Source organism: Trifolium pratense, linkage group LG7, assembly GCF_020283565.1.
Source record: "Trifolium pratense cultivar HEN17-A07 linkage group LG7, ARS_RC_1.1, whole genome shotgun sequence".
In the NCBI taxonomy this organism is placed as follows: Eukaryota; Viridiplantae; Streptophyta; class Magnoliopsida; order Fabales; family Fabaceae; genus Trifolium; species Trifolium pratense.
The window spans coordinates 34,252,934-34,268,917 of NC_060065.1; the positions used below are offsets into that span (position 1 = coordinate 34,252,934).

The window sequence follows — 15,984 nt, forward strand, 5'->3', positions numbered from 1 at the left end:
CCGGTCCGGTTCTGACAACCTTGATTAAAACTAAGCTGATTATTGGATTCATGGAGATATTTTTTAACTTAAATCACCTAAATTAATTACTGTATCAAATAAAAAATATCAACAATAAAATTTCTTTTATAATTACAACAATCGATCTGAGTTAAAGTTACCTCAAAAATGTTATTTCTAATAATATAAAACTTTTTTTTTTCTTGGAGGCCATTAGTTAGAAAGTGGATTACATGCAATGGGTGTGTGAAAATCAAACGGTTCAAAATTTTCACATAATTTTTTATTTAATTAATTATAAAATTTTGATATTAAAATCAAATCTTATAAAATAAGCTATATAAGATTTGTTAGCGCGGGTGGGGTCGTAAGCAGAGATTTGTTAGCGAATTAACGAAACTGAGATTCGTCTGTGATTTATCTATCTACCTATCTAGGGTTTACGAATTGGGATTCCTATCTTTCTTCCGTGTTGCAGCAGCAGAATGTCGACGGAATGCGATACCTCTTCTTTGTTCGGCGTCATCCGTCCTCCTCCTCCTCCGGAAAACCTTGAAGAAAGAGGGAAGCGCCCAAAATCGGAACCAGAAGCCGAACCGGAACCAGAAGAGAAGCAGAAACCTAAATGGAAGCCTAGAGAGAAAGCGGCTTGGGAATTGAAAGCATTAAAAGATCTTACGTTAAGTGATTTCTCCATGTATGATGAAGATGTTGAGCCATTTATGTTTGGTTGTGCTAAATTTGTGTATAAGAACAAGGCAATGATTAACCAAGAGAAGGAGATTAAAGATGCTATGGCTGATCATGTAAAGCGATCTCGCAACCTATCTGTAAGTATAGTAATTCAACCTATCTTCTGATTTTCAGTTTCATTCAATTTTAGTGTCACTTATAATAATAATAATTGTGATTGATTGATTCTGGACAACACAGCCCTTCGATGCTATCACCCCTCCAAAAGTAACAACTAAATTCGGAATATGCTGGCCTGCAGTACCGCTTAACATGACTGATGATCTTCGCCTTGAACTCACTCCGCTATGCAATGCTGCTTTAGACAAGTTCAATGCTGATAATCAGGTGCTTCAAATAAACAACAGCTCTATCATCATTATTAATTAATTCGATCAACTTATTAATTATTGTTGTTAATTGTTGTTAGGATACAAATTATGTTTTTGTTGATGTTGTCAAGACAACATGGAGACCTGGTGGTGTCTATTACATTACCTTTCAAGCACAAAATGATTCTCCCAACTGCCCTGTAGACACTTTCCAGGCAAGGGTAGTAAAAATGAGGACTGGGCCACATGCAGTCACGTCGTGTTCCATTAAAATCTAGCACACGCCGCACCATGGTAATTAATTTTGTTGCATTAACATTATGCATTACATGTTTTTTCCTTTTTTCCGATATTTAAGTTGCTTTGCTGTTTGTACCTTGGTAAAGAATCATGCTGCAGTCTGATTAAAAAGCTTTAGTGCTGAATTTTCAACAAATTCAATTGGTTGTGTAGTCTGATTTTTTTTAGCCATCACACAACTATTAAAGAAAAGGTAGCAGGGAATTAGTTGGTCATATAAACTCTGTAAACATCCAAACCATCGGTATTATTTAGTTGCAATATCAATATCCACATAATTGATAATTGCATTGTGCTTTTTTGCTACGTACTGACTCACTAGGGTTAGCCATTTCTTGTGCCTCACTGTGAGCTGCGGGAAACTAACCCTTTTCTTTAAAATACATTGAACCGAATTATAGAAATAACACAAATAAGTAAAACTGAATATTTTTGAGCCACAATTGAACCAAGCCTGACATGCAATTCACCCCATTTCGACTGTTTTGCTGTCATTCTAACCGAAAGACATTCTTCTATTGAATTGGTTTTGGTATTTTATTTTTTATTTGTTTTATCATTTTGTTTTCCTTGTCCAATCAATCGCCTGGGTAAACAGTACTAGTATTCGCCAGTACTGGCATATTCTAATGACTTTCAATTTCACGAGAGAATTTGTGTTTCATAGTCATTTTACTTTGTTGAAATTGTAATCTCACTTTTTTCTAGAAAATACTTGGTCATTTTATCTTTCAATGATTTGTTGCTGCTAAAGTATATGCAACCATTGTGTTTTGATGTTTGCTACAACTATACTCTTGAGGATTTTGTTTCCTTTTTAACTTTATTTAGGCAGTTTTTAGACCCTTTTGGTATGGTCCGTATGGATGATTTTTTTTGTTTGTTTGCCATGATTAGGTTCACATAGAGAGCTATACGTAATTTTTTTTTCTTATCCACTACGACTGATTTTTGGAGAATTGTCTAAGGTTGATGAATTTCAAATGACAGATGTTAGTATGTTAACATTTTGTTGTTTGGTGGAGATAGAATATGAACCTTCATCACTCCCCTCTTTGACTCCCCCACTTCAAACGCTTGAATAAAATAATTGAGTCATTTTAATTATACGAGTTTCATAATATTCTAACCTATCTAATGAGATAAGGCTTGCTTGTTAGTTGTTTGAATCTCAATTTTTGAAAATTGGAATCATAATTTCTGCAACGGAACTCATGCTTGTAGTGACACGATGTAACTTCATGATTTTACCATAAGAATAATTCTACTTTCTTGAATCAGTAATGTTCCCTAACCCTTCTAATTCTATATTCCCTTTGCAGGAAATCATATCCACTGCATCCATCTGCTGTGAACATAACATGGTTTTGGTTGTGTTAGAAACATGGAGTGAAATCAAGGCTGGAGAAAGTAGTTAATTAAATGTGACGGTATTAATGTATATGCTATATTTGCTAGAACATTTTTGGATTTTAACAGCGTGTTGTGTCATACTGTGTGTAGATGCTAATGTTACTCGCAATTCGCAAACTTTGGTTACCTATTAAAGTAACTATTATTATCATTATTTTTTAAAGCTGAAACAAACCGGCCCTATGACTCATTCTTTACTTGGTTAAAGTTGAAAAAGGTTGAACCCACCCAGTCGATGGAAACTCCATCCACAAGTTACCAATTGAATTTTCTTTTTACATGTTATTCTTGTTTTAGTTTTCCTCTGACATTTTGCATTAGAAGCACTTGTCATCATCCTGGATGACAAGACAAATTGGAGTTGAGATTAAATGAAGGGGAAATTACACTCCCCTTCTGCTTAGATTTATAGATTTATGTAAATATAACATACCCTTTGTTTTCTCTTGCATTAGAAGCACTTGTCCCTTATTTGTTTATGAGGTCTTATAAGCACCTATTTGCTAAACGTCTGTTTATTCGGTCTCATTCTACTGTGTATTAAGCAAATAGGTGCCAAAGTCATGCTTGACAATATGACCTTGAAAGTTGAAACATATATATGATTAATAATTTTAAATATATTTTTGCTTAGAATTGTCAAATAAATGCCTCTAAGAACAATAGCAGATGGATTTCGATATATATGATGTGCGTGTAATATACTAATATTGAATTGAAACAATAAACAAAAGCATATATAGGCTTCTCCCTGTTTACAATAGCTCCTCCCCGTGAATAATACCTTTACTTCTCACATAAATATTGTCAAATTAAATCCACAACAACATAAATTTGAGATACATGCATGATTATCCGTACTTATAAAACCTGTCTGTCTTTCAATCCATAGTCAATAAAAAAACACAAGAAAAAACGAAGAAAAAACGAAGCCTCTAATTCCTAAATAGTAGTATTAAATAGGATAATAACTAATAAGTGCTTAAAACAAAAAACTAATAAGTGCTATAATTTTCATATGGCATTATAATCTGCTCCACCTGGATCCCGGTATGCTATTCCTACAGGTGCCCAACACCCATCTATGAGAAACCTACCATGTACCTTTGCTCTAGTGAACTTGGCGTATCCGGCATTTCCCCAATTAACTCCATGAGAGTTACGGACCAACCAGTAGTCTGGTCCAAACCCCATGACAAGAACAGAATGTCCTTCTGCTCCATCAAACGCGGCTGCATCAACTGGTCCGGTATATATAACATCCTATAAATAATAAATATAATAAAATAAAATCAGATTAAAACAAATATGGTTACATTGAATTTTCACTTAACAATTAAAATTACTTACCTCTGCACCCCAATTATCCAATTCTTTAACCCAGTCTATCGCCGCTATCACAGGTCCGATTGTCCTTACGTGATCCTCTAAATTGCGAAGCTTCACGGGTTTAAAGGTTTCGATTCTTAACCTTACCTACAATAGTTTGTGTGACAATTTAAGTTATTATGAATAAAAAATCTAAAACAAAAAACAAAAACAAAAACAAAAAGATAATATACATCATTTCGACGCTCCGCTAAAGGTTTAGGCGGGACAGCCACTCCTGTATATGGACATGCTGCTTGTAAGACACACCCGTTCTCACAAATCCAAGCTAAAGTTTGCATACTAGTCTTTGCATGCTTATCAACCTCATCATCCTCTTGGGCATCCTCTTCGACTCCATTTTGGCCATAGACCAAATTGTTGTATATGTCCTGAGGTGAAAGAATTACACGATTCTGGCCATGTTGCTTTCTGTGGTGCAAATATTCAACTGCACCGACAGCAGCATGTGCATAGCAACATTCTGCATACATTAATCAGTTATATTAGATATCTTGCTGATAAATCATTCTTTATTTATTTAAGATACACTCATTAACATTTTAATTTCAATACATTAACTATACATATTTTCATAAAAAGTTATTATTTATGATACACTCATTAACATTCATATATTTTCATAAAAAAGTACTATTTAAGATACACTCATTAGCATTTTCCCAAATAACACTACCTTCATTTTTAAATATAAGACACTCTTGATTTTTGTACGTACCCACAAATTAACTTTTATTTCATTTGTAAATTTGTTTTATAAAGCTAATTTTAATTGATTCTTAAATAAACTATCCACAACCCTTTAAGATAATCTAAAAAAAATACTTAATAATAATAAAAATATAAAAATTATTCCTCTTTTTACCAAAAAGTAATATAAAATATTAATCAATGATAAATAAAAAGTTACTCACCTCCCTCCACTCGTCCTTGATCTGTCACTTCATTAAAATATCCTCTGTCTCTCAGATCAACCTACATTATAGAAAGAAATGTTAACACATAATTTTTCCATGCTGAGAAGGAATAAACTGAGGCAATTAAAGGTGGCTTGATGATGTTGATGAGGTAAAATCTGATGTCAAAAGGTTTTTTGAAGAAGGTTTTAATTTTCATGACCCAAGCTACTAGTTTTCTGTTGAATGTTGTTATTATTACAGGTTAAACAGTTAAATGAGTTGATATATGTGTGGAAAATCCCAGCAATATGTGCTTCTTTTAAGTCATGAAAGACCATGAATTTCATAATTATCTTGCTATTAATAGTTTAATACAATATATCAATGTTTGTTATTATGTAAAATGATCTTTCAAATATGTATTTCTAGAAGTGACTAATTTATAACGGATAACTAATAAGTTAGTTTATAATAAATAAATTAACCGATTAAATTTGTAGTATTTGATAAAATTAACATTTCAACTAGTTTATAGATATGAAGATATATTTGATTAACGTTTAATTTTTTTCAAGTAAGATGACAAAGTAAAATTGAAAGGAAAAAAAGTACAAACTATAAACTTTAAGCTAATTTACGTTTAAAATGAACCATTAACAATATAATATTCTAAACTAATTTTTACATTAATATTTATACTGAGATACCTATAGTAAATAACTTGAAATTATTAATAATATGCTCGAACTAATGAAAATAACAAAAACGTACCCTGTCTTGGTCCAAGTAATAGTCATCGTACTCGTCATCGTCCATGCTAAAATCTTCAAATAAAAATAAATGTTTAATAACTTAATCAACACCAATTAAGCAATAGTAACTAAACTAAAACAATAAGCCTATAATTTTAATTATAAACCATAGATACTTTAATAGTCAATCTACAATAATTTGTTCTAAATTCTTATAGTAATTCACATGATTATTCTTGACAGATATTGTCACCTTGGCTTAGAAAAGTTACAAATAGTTTATTTTAAAAACCAGTCCTTGATTAAAAAAAAGGTTACAAAGGTTACAAACATAGAAGCTACATCTTGGGTAAAAAAGAGGTTTGATTTAAAACCAAACCAAGATCAACAAGAAGATCCAAACTACTAGAAAAGAAATAACCTAGCCAAACAAATCATGAAATTGAATCAAACTACAATGAAGAAAAAAAATTAAAACTTAACATACATTATTCATTTTAAGTTGAATCTAGCCACTAATGTAAGAAGAAAAAACCAAGTAAAAAATGTATCTAGTTACCAAGTTAAAAAAAATGATAAAAATCGAAACTTTGAGATATTGTTTAAAGAATATAGCTAGAAACTACCAATGAAGAATAAAAAATCAAAACTTTGATACATATTGTTCTAAGTCCAAATGATGAACCAAACTTCCAATGGAAAAAAAATTAAAAAAACCAAAACTTTGAAATATATCTCATTTCTTATAAATTCAAAATGATAAAAATCGAAACTTTGAGATATTGTTTAAAGAATATAGCTAGAAACTACCAATGAAGAATAAAAAATCAAAACTTTGATACACATTGTTCTAAGTCCAAATGATGAACCAAACTTCCAATGGAAAAAAATTTAAAAAACCAAAACTTTGATGCATATTTATTTGTTCCAAGTTCAAAATGATAAATCCAACTTCGAATTTTTTTTTTAGAAAAGCAAAAACTTTGATACATCTCATTTCTTGTAAGTTCAAAAATATACAAACAATTATTCAACAATGAATAAAAAAAAATTTCCTCAAAAAAATAAGAACATTTATTTAGAGAAAAAAAATTCATTAGAAAAAGATAAGACACTAACAAGAACAAAAACACTACCTTTGGTTTGTTTGGTTTTTGTAAGGTTGTGGTGTGATTTTTTATGGATAAAAATTTGATATGGTTGTTCTTAAAATAGGAAAGATTTTATGCTTTCTTTTTGAAATGAAATGGTTGGTCTGGTATTTAAGAGTGTATAGCTGCTATTTTAGTATGTTGAGACTCAAATGGTGTGTGCTCATTTTAGTGTGTATGGAGACAAAAATCTTTGCAACCTTTTGGGAGGAAATGGACCTACCTTTCAACTAGTATTTTCATTTTTCATCTAGCCAATAGTTTAATGCTATGTGTCTCTTTTTATAATATTTTTTTTAAAAAAATAAAAAACATAGTCTCATTCTTTTTTGTGCTCAAACTAAAATCACTTGTTTCTCTTTTCAATAAAAAAACATCACACACATTATCATCTTTCTAACTTATTTCCCATATTTACTTACTTCTCTATTATCACCATTTGAATGTGGTGTTTTTTTCTCAAAATGTTTGTTTTTCTATTTTTTTTTTGGTCCTGACATGCAAGCTTGAATTGAGACGGGACATGTCATAGGAGGCAAGAAAAAAGGAGTAAAAATTGTATCGAAATAATAGGTGTTTAGCCTCTCGTGTGGATGAGTTTTGGTTCACCCCTGTAATATTTTTTTTCTTGGTTTATCCACTTTAATGTGAAGATTCTCTCGTTTATTCTCTTCATAGAATATGTTAACTTAAGATTTCACAAAAAATATGATACTACAATCTTAAGTCAAAATATTCTATGAAAGGGTAAACGAAAGAAATCTTCATATTATCAGGGATAATAAAAAATATTACAGGGGTAACCCAATAATCGTCCACATTGCATGGAATAAACACCTATTAACCTAAAATGTATCTAATTGCTTTGGACTTATTGAGAGTTTCTAACATTTTTTAAATTAACCAAAAAATATGGTCCTCAATTGATAATAACCGTCATATTTTCAAATTTCAACAACATATATAAATTGTAAAGATAGAGAATTTTTTATTTTGGTACAAGACAGAGAACTTATTTAATTTTAAATTAAATAAAAAATAAAAAGTTATAATTCAATTTGTATGAAGATACATAATTAAGCTAGGCCAAGAGAAACAAAATACATATTTTTTTACAATAAATACATATATTTAAAAATAGGAGAGATTGAAATTTGAAAGTTACCACAATTGCCAACTCCATTAATTATCAGTTTCACTTAAAAAGTAATTCATTCACTCCAACATATTTTTCATTTTGAATATAAGAAGAACACAAAGATCGTACGACCTACAAGGAATCAACAAGAAGCCATATGGAATTGGATTTATTGATACAATGGACAAGCAGACTGCAGTGCTGCACTGCAACACAAATGTTGTGTCTGCATGGTCAAATATATTTAATCTCCTCAACTTTTTCACAACTTTTGTATTAAAAAAGTTGAATTTTCAATCCCAACACTAAGACATGATTAAGGTACCAGAGCAAATACACTCAAAAAGTAAAAAAAACACAACTCAAGAAACACAAAACCACACACCAATACCATATTAGGAAAACACTTCCATGAAAATGACTACACATAAATAAAAACAGAGCTACAAAATATTAACTACAAGATCTGCAAACAAACTAGGAGACTAAGTTTAAAAGCAGGATAGTCTCCAAACTAGGAGTACGCACAACAGAGCTGCAACTGCAAACAAACTAGCTAGGAGGCTCCAAACTAGGGGTACAAATTCACGCTATTCCCAATTTATTCTTAATGTTGACACTGATCCTAATTTTATGGCTCCTTTGTTTGACTCAAGTTATGAAAGATAGTTCTTCCACTTCACAATCTGCAAGTTATGAACATCAACATAATTCAAATCTAAGTCATCATAAAAGCAGTATATAAAAGCAGTGTATAAGTTACTCAATATATATATCTATATAGTAATTTACTTTTTGCATTTTTGTAGATGTTATTTTATTTGAGTTAGGATCCGTTGACACCAGGTGTCAAACTTTAACTTGACACCAAATCTCAATCGTCTATGTTTTTTAATCAAAAACTAATAATAGTTTCCTATATTAACTCATGTGCATATCTATTTAGGATATTCCTTGTTTTTAGGTTGCATAAAAATTTGATTTATTTTTATGCCAAAAATAAAAAATTGATTTTTTTTTAAACATGAGAGCCTAAGCCCGATTTTTAAGTTACTCCCGATTTTTATGCCAAGGAGCATAGTAACGATGGGGATAACAACAATTTTTTTTTTTTAGAACAACAATTCAATTTTTTTTAGAACAATAAATCAATTTATTTTTTTTACTAAATAAATCAAATTTTTATGCAACCTAAAAATAAGGAATCTCCTAAATAGATACCCACTCCATATAATATAGGAAATTTTTATTAGCTTTTGATTAAAAAAAATAGACGGTTAAGATTTGGTGTCAAATTAAAGTTTGACACCTGGTGTCAACGGATCCTAACTCATTTTATTTTATTTAAGTTATTTTTGTTTTACACTTGAGAAAATAAAATGTGGTTTGTTACCATTGATCAATAGAGATAAACATATAAAAACTTAGAGAAAATAAATTTAGATGATGTTAGATTACACTTTATTCTCTCAAGTATAAATCACACTTGAGAAGAATTCATTTCCGTCGAGGTTCATATATTCAACTTACATATAAGATTAGATATGTTATAAAAAACATTCTTTACTTTTTACGCCACATAGGTATGTTAACCATACATGTCATTGGTTCAAAAACGGTTCAACGATAGACTAAATAAGCTCCATTTATTTTCTCAGGGATTAATTTGGACTCTGCACTTTTTGACGATGAAGCAAAATTGGTCTTCAATTTTTTTTAGTCACGAAGAAAGAAGCAATTGTTATTGGTTACCATTTCAAGTTTGATTAAAGAACAAAACTTATTTACAGGGACATCATACTATATGTGCAGGAGCTCGGATTCGAACCCGAAACATTCCACTTATTCACCTTTAAGATAAATTTTCTAGCCATCAGACTACTTGATAAAAAAAAAACTTATATGTATTGTTTAAGTATTTTTCATGGAAGTGAATTATCTCCGGTGAGAATCCGTCAAGTTAATTCTAGTCCCCTAAAAAATACAATTTAAAATAAACAAAAGATGAGAATGTGTATCTTAATGGTGTAGATTAAAAATGGAGAAAAATTAAGTGAAAAGTACAACAAACAATGAGAGGATCCATTCGCTTTTTTTTTTTTTTTTTGCACGTTCTTAACATAAAAATTACTACACTTTTTTTATAGTTGTAACAAACTTTATAAAAAAATATTATAAATTTGAGAAAAGTATTATTGGTTAGAGTAGGTAGGTTAAGAACCATACCAAAAGTATGCACATGACAAGTTCTAGAGTTTTAAATGTATGTTCTGCAGATGAATATTAATTCTACATCGACGATCAATAAAAATAATTTAATTTTTTATGTCATAGTAAAAAAGTGGAATAAAGTGTCGTGATGTAGTAAAATACATGGTTATTATTGGTTGACAGTATAAAATTATTTTACATTATATATTTGTAAAATTTCTTTCGAGAAAACAAAGCTATTTTCGAAAGGCGTTTTGAAGTTTCGAACTAACACCAAAATAAGTATCATGTTTCAAATGCAAGACATGTTTCAAGGTTTCTCGGAAGGACGATGTTATATGTAAAATTTTACTTAGGAATTTGAAAGTCAGCTGAACTTCGAAATGTACATACGCAAATAAATGAGTTCGAAATCGCGTCAGGAGAAAAACTCGAAGAACCGAGACAAATACGCCACAATAAAATGCACAAGTTCCAATACAAACTTACTATTTTAAATTTCTTAACATGTGCAAAATTGCAGAAAAACCCAATTCTTAATTGTTGTATGAAACTTAACATTTACATTAAATACTTTGTAAGGACTGGATAAAACAGTAAAGGATAGAACAAAAACCTATACCGGAGAGATATAAGACGATAATATTTTTATATTCGAAAATAAAATGAGTATTTTCGTATTTTTTTATAGTTGTATTTTGGACAAAAAGTTGTCCCGTGGTTCAGTGAGAAACAAAAAATCTTATTTTTGTTCAGTCTCTTGCTACCTAATTTGTCAAATCTCATAACCAGTTTCAAATCAAACAAGGTACAACAAAAATTGTCTTGTCACAATCCTCTATTTTTTAACGGATAAAAAAATATTTACATTAAATGCAATTTACTTTTTCGCAAGAGTTTATCATTCATAGTGGTTAGATTTGAAATAACCAAAAGACACCAAGACTACCAAATTTGGATATTGGTAAACCTCTATTAACTAAGAGCTCATTTAGGATTTAAGATCCGTTTGAATTAATTTACTTATGCAAAATATATAGTTTATACAAATAAATATATTTTAATATATTATTATAAGTTTATCAAGATAATTTATGATAAAATAACTTATAAATAAGACCTATATATTTGCGATGTCTAAAAATCCGCGATCATCAAATTTATATTTCTTAAAAATCAAACAACAATCAGGCTATCAATGTTTAAGCTTCCAAAGAAGCAAAGAGGAGTTCTTGTGAAAGCTAAACGAGAGTCAAATCTCTAGACAAACACTAGACCAGTTGCTTTGAGAAGCAATTTTAATTGCTCTAATTAATGGCCACAAAAAGCTCATGAAAGAAAAATGAGACCATATAATTAATAGATATGATTTTAGATATTTTACCTTTTTTCTTTGATTAGGGTGCATTTTTGCAGCCAAAGCATAAAACAAAAACCTCCAAATTATTTCTTAAATTAAATAAAGATCACTCAAACTCCAACTAGCTTAGAGTTATAACTTATATTATATTCCCAAAAATGCAAAAAGAAAAATCCAAATCCGCAATAATGAAAAACAAATCATTAGACATTTGAATTTTCTACAACCATGTTTAAAATACAAAATTTTTAATATTTTGAAACATTCAATATATACAACTCAAATAATAAGAACTTACTCAAAAGGGTTGAGGACTCATGAGCCATATAACAATCAACACCAAAAACGCAATTCCCATCAGGAGGATAAGATGAGCATAGCGAATATCAGGAAAGTGTTTCAATATTTGTTCAGACATTTTAGTTGCACGATTGCTTTGATAGGAAGAAAACTAAATACTTCGCCGATGAGACCAGGGGTGTGCATGATTTAAAAACTACACCACACCAAACCATATTTATGGTTTTGGTTTAGATCCAAAATCATTATTTTAATGAAAAATTGATTATTTTGCAAAACTAATTTGGATATGGTTCATAACCAGTTCAGAACCAATTTATAACTGGTTTATAATAAAAATTAAGTTACTCATTTATAACCGGTTTATGTTAAATTTTATTTTTTATTTATTTATTTATTTTTTTGAAACATTTTTTTTTAAAATGCATTATTATAACTTTTAATTCATATATATTTTAAAAAAATTACAATAATTAAGCCAATTTTTTATTTGTTTAATTGATTAAAAGAACATATTTAATAATTATTGTTTATAAAAAATAAAAAAAAACATAATTTTTCTTTAATTTTATGAATTATCGGTTTATAATCAACCCATAAAAGCTTTTTTTTTAAAGCCAAACATATTTTAAACTAAATCCAAAAAATTAGATTTTTTTAAGCCCAGAATAATTAAAATACAGATTTTTTTTAAGAATAAAACCATCAAAAATCTGTTTTCTATAATTATTTTAAAACTAAATAAATTTTGTTAAATAAAAAAATAATTAAATATTAAAGGGTGGTTGACGGTGGTCGCGCCGGAGCACCGTGCCGGTCGTCGGAAGTCCGCTGTCGGTCGCCGGAAAAAATGGATATGGTTTATAATTGGTTTTTTTTGAATTGAATTGGTGTAATTTTTTTTTTTTTCTAAAATGGATTTGGTTATTAATTTTAGATATGATTTGATTAATGATATGGTTAAAGATATTTGGATTTTTTGTGCACCCCTAGAAGAGACCATCGGTAAGGTCGATATCCATCACATAGTGATTATGTGATGAAATTGAAGATGACACAAAAAAACCCTAACTCCAAACACGAATGCATGTGTCGTGCAAATCTACAATAATATACTATTTTTTAACTATTCATACGCACACACAGATTCGATTTGATTGGCTGGCTAGTACCACTTTGTGCTTCTTCAGTAACTTTGCACACGACATTTTTTTTTTCTATCTACGTAACATTGATATTTTAAGCGAGTAATAAATAAAACTTACTCAAAAAGGTACTCCAGTATAAATTAGATAAATAATAATTTTGGTTAAATATATTTTTCATCCTATAAATATCTCAAATTTCAATTTTAGTTCCTATAAAATTTTTCATCAACTTTTGGTCCGTAAAGTATTTAACTTTTGGTTCCTATTTTTCATTCAACTCGTGCATATCATGCAGAATTTTAAAAAAAAAATTGTGGTCATGTTAAGTACATTATATGAATTTCTCTTACAAAAGTTTAATTTTTTTTAACAAGAGATAAATTAAATATGAATGTTTTAGCTAAAACTCTCTTTTGTATTGGTTGAAGTACCCTTAGTACTTCATTTTTTATAATACCATTTTGCTTATAAAAAAAAAGAATGTTTTAGTTTTTTTCACACGTAAAAATTCATAAATAATTCATGTTGTGTTGAAAAATTCTAAATTTTTATGGGAGATGTTCTTATATTATTATAAACATGAACACGCAAAATCATTCAAAAATATGAAAGTACACAATAATTTGATTAAAAGTATGAACTAAAAGTTGTGATAGAAAATATTTGAAGGACCAAAAGTTGTTAAAAAAAAAAAATATAGAACTAAAAACAAAATTTGAGATATTTATAAGGAGTAAAAACTTATTTAACCCTAATAATTTTTAATACTACGTCTACTTGTGTTTCCAATTCAATGTCTCCTATTTTTCACGCAACATTAATTTTGTAACCCTAATATTTTTGGAATTTATAAGTAACACGATAAGCAACATTAATTTCGTAAAATACTATGAGAAACATGTACATATAAAGACTTATAAGAAGTTGGTAGTAAATTTCAATCAATCATTTTCCCAAGAATATAGAAAGAAGGAATAGATGGCACAACCACATACTATGCAAAGAAGGAATAGTTATTCACCCAACTGATCATCAGTAACGTTCGAACATAATATTGTATGAGATACAACCGGAAGAATTTCGTACCTAAATAACTATGTTTTCGGCGATCAATTAATGCTGACTCAAGACGAACACACAACTTCATAGATTTAGTGTTGTGGAATTGACATAAGAATTCCTCCATTACACTTTTTCATATAAAATTGTACTACTTTGTTGAAGATATTACTTTTATATTTGAAAAAAATAGTATGTTAATCCAGTATTGAATGGGAGAGAAAATTTGAATTCCTTTAGTCACTAATTGTGTGCAATCAGGAGATTTGTGATTGTTCGATCGATATCAAACTATTAAAAACAAATAAATTTTGATTTTCTTAAAAAATTTAAAATCATTAAGCTTGAAATTTAAAGCGTCCAATCTCAAATATTGGTCAATTATAGATCCCTTGACTGTGTAAATCCGCAAAGAATCCAGGTTCAAATGGGATATATAAAGTTCAAATATTTTTTGGTTTTTTTACACCATGGTGCAATACACACTCATATGTATAATAAATTGGAATCATTAGGCCAATCAAAGCACACTGGAAATGTTAACTCACAAACTCAACTCATGTTATAAAATCAACTCGTTGCTCAAGTAACATATAAGTTATTAATAGCATAGAAGGTACCTTTACTAAGAGGCTAGTGGTATGACACTGATAATTAATATTTATTTTTGGGGATTTTAATTAATTAGTTTGATCTCGCCGACTTATGTATCATCGGCTTTATATGAAATGAAAAATATCACACTAAAACATTGCACATTGTGGTGGTTTTTTAATTTAAATTGTGAACATGTGACTAATAAATATTGTAATTTGGTACGTAGGTAATCAATCGTAGGTTCAATGGTAAAGAAAATTGATCTCACATTGTCACCTCAGAGATGGTCTACAGAAGGAAATGTGAGAATCCTAGGTATCATTGCATTAGTATAATTTCCTAACAATTCTCTTTTCATTTGAACTTGAGTTGATACGACCTTTCATATATTTAATATTTTTTAGAACCTTAACAAATAGTACATTTTTTTCTTCTCTTTTTTTTTTTTCTTTTTTCTTATTGGCCTCTCTTATCATGGTATAAGAAATTATGGAGAGAGAGACACTATTGTTTTTGTTACATGAGATTATTTTAACAAATTTGTGATTTTGGTTGAATTTTTGTTGCACGAAATATTGGTTATATGGGGATTATTTTGATAAATTTATGGTCATGGTTATTATTTTTGTCGCAGAAAATATAGACTTGGTTTCATTAAGAATTTTGGTATGATGGCTACAAACAAAGTAGATTGACGTTTGTGTTGGTATTGGCTTGGTCTCTATTTTCTTCAACAACACATAAAATTGGTTACATATATATATGTAATAATATGTTCACTGATTTGAAAACATTAAATGGAAAATATGTAAAAATTAATTAATATGCTGATATGTATACACTCATGGTCATGGGCTGCTTTGATATAGTCTATGAGGATGCTAATTGAATATGACTATGAAATCATCATATATTTTCAAACGAGTAAACTATAAAATTAGTTTTTGACTTTGTATGTCATTCTTAAATAGGTCCATCAAATTACGAGTACTTTAAAATGTTCTTTGAGATTACGAGTAACCTCCGATGAGACTATTTCTTTCTTTTTTTTTATTAAGACTATTTCAGTTTAATTGATATCAAGTGGTTCCATCCTCCTTCCGATCGTAGTTACGGGGATCGAACCATAGTCCTCCCTATCAAGTTCAGCGACAATCACCACTGAACTAACTAACAATTGATAGACTATTTCAAATTTTAGTT

General features: G+C 29.3%; 2 protein-coding genes across 2 annotated transcripts; one reads left to right on the forward strand and one right to left on the reverse strand.

Moving 5' to 3' along the window:
- Positions 1-348: 348 nt before the first annotated feature.
- LOC123896829 lies at positions 349-2,947 on the forward strand. Its single transcript, XM_045947230.1, has 4 exons — positions 349-830; positions 934-1,080; positions 1,163-1,358; positions 2,687-2,947. The coding sequence occupies exons 1-3, from the start codon at positions 486-488 to the stop codon at positions 1,340-1,342; spliced, it is 672 nt and encodes a 223-aa protein (XP_045803186.1). The 5' UTR covers positions 349-485; the 3' UTR covers positions 1,343-1,358; positions 2,687-2,947.
- Positions 2,948-3,791: 844 nt separating this feature from the next.
- On the reverse strand, positions 3,792-5,881 carry LOC123896316 (cathepsin L-like). Its single transcript, XM_045946723.1, has 5 exons — positions 5,837-5,881; positions 5,081-5,141; positions 4,340-4,629; positions 4,128-4,253; positions 3,792-4,040 (listed from the first exon to the last, which is right to left on the reverse strand). The coding sequence occupies exons 1-5, from the start codon at positions 5,879-5,881 to the stop codon at positions 3,792-3,794; spliced, it is 771 nt and encodes a 256-aa protein (XP_045802679.1).
- Between the last annotated feature and the right edge of the window lie 10,103 nt (positions 5,882-15,984).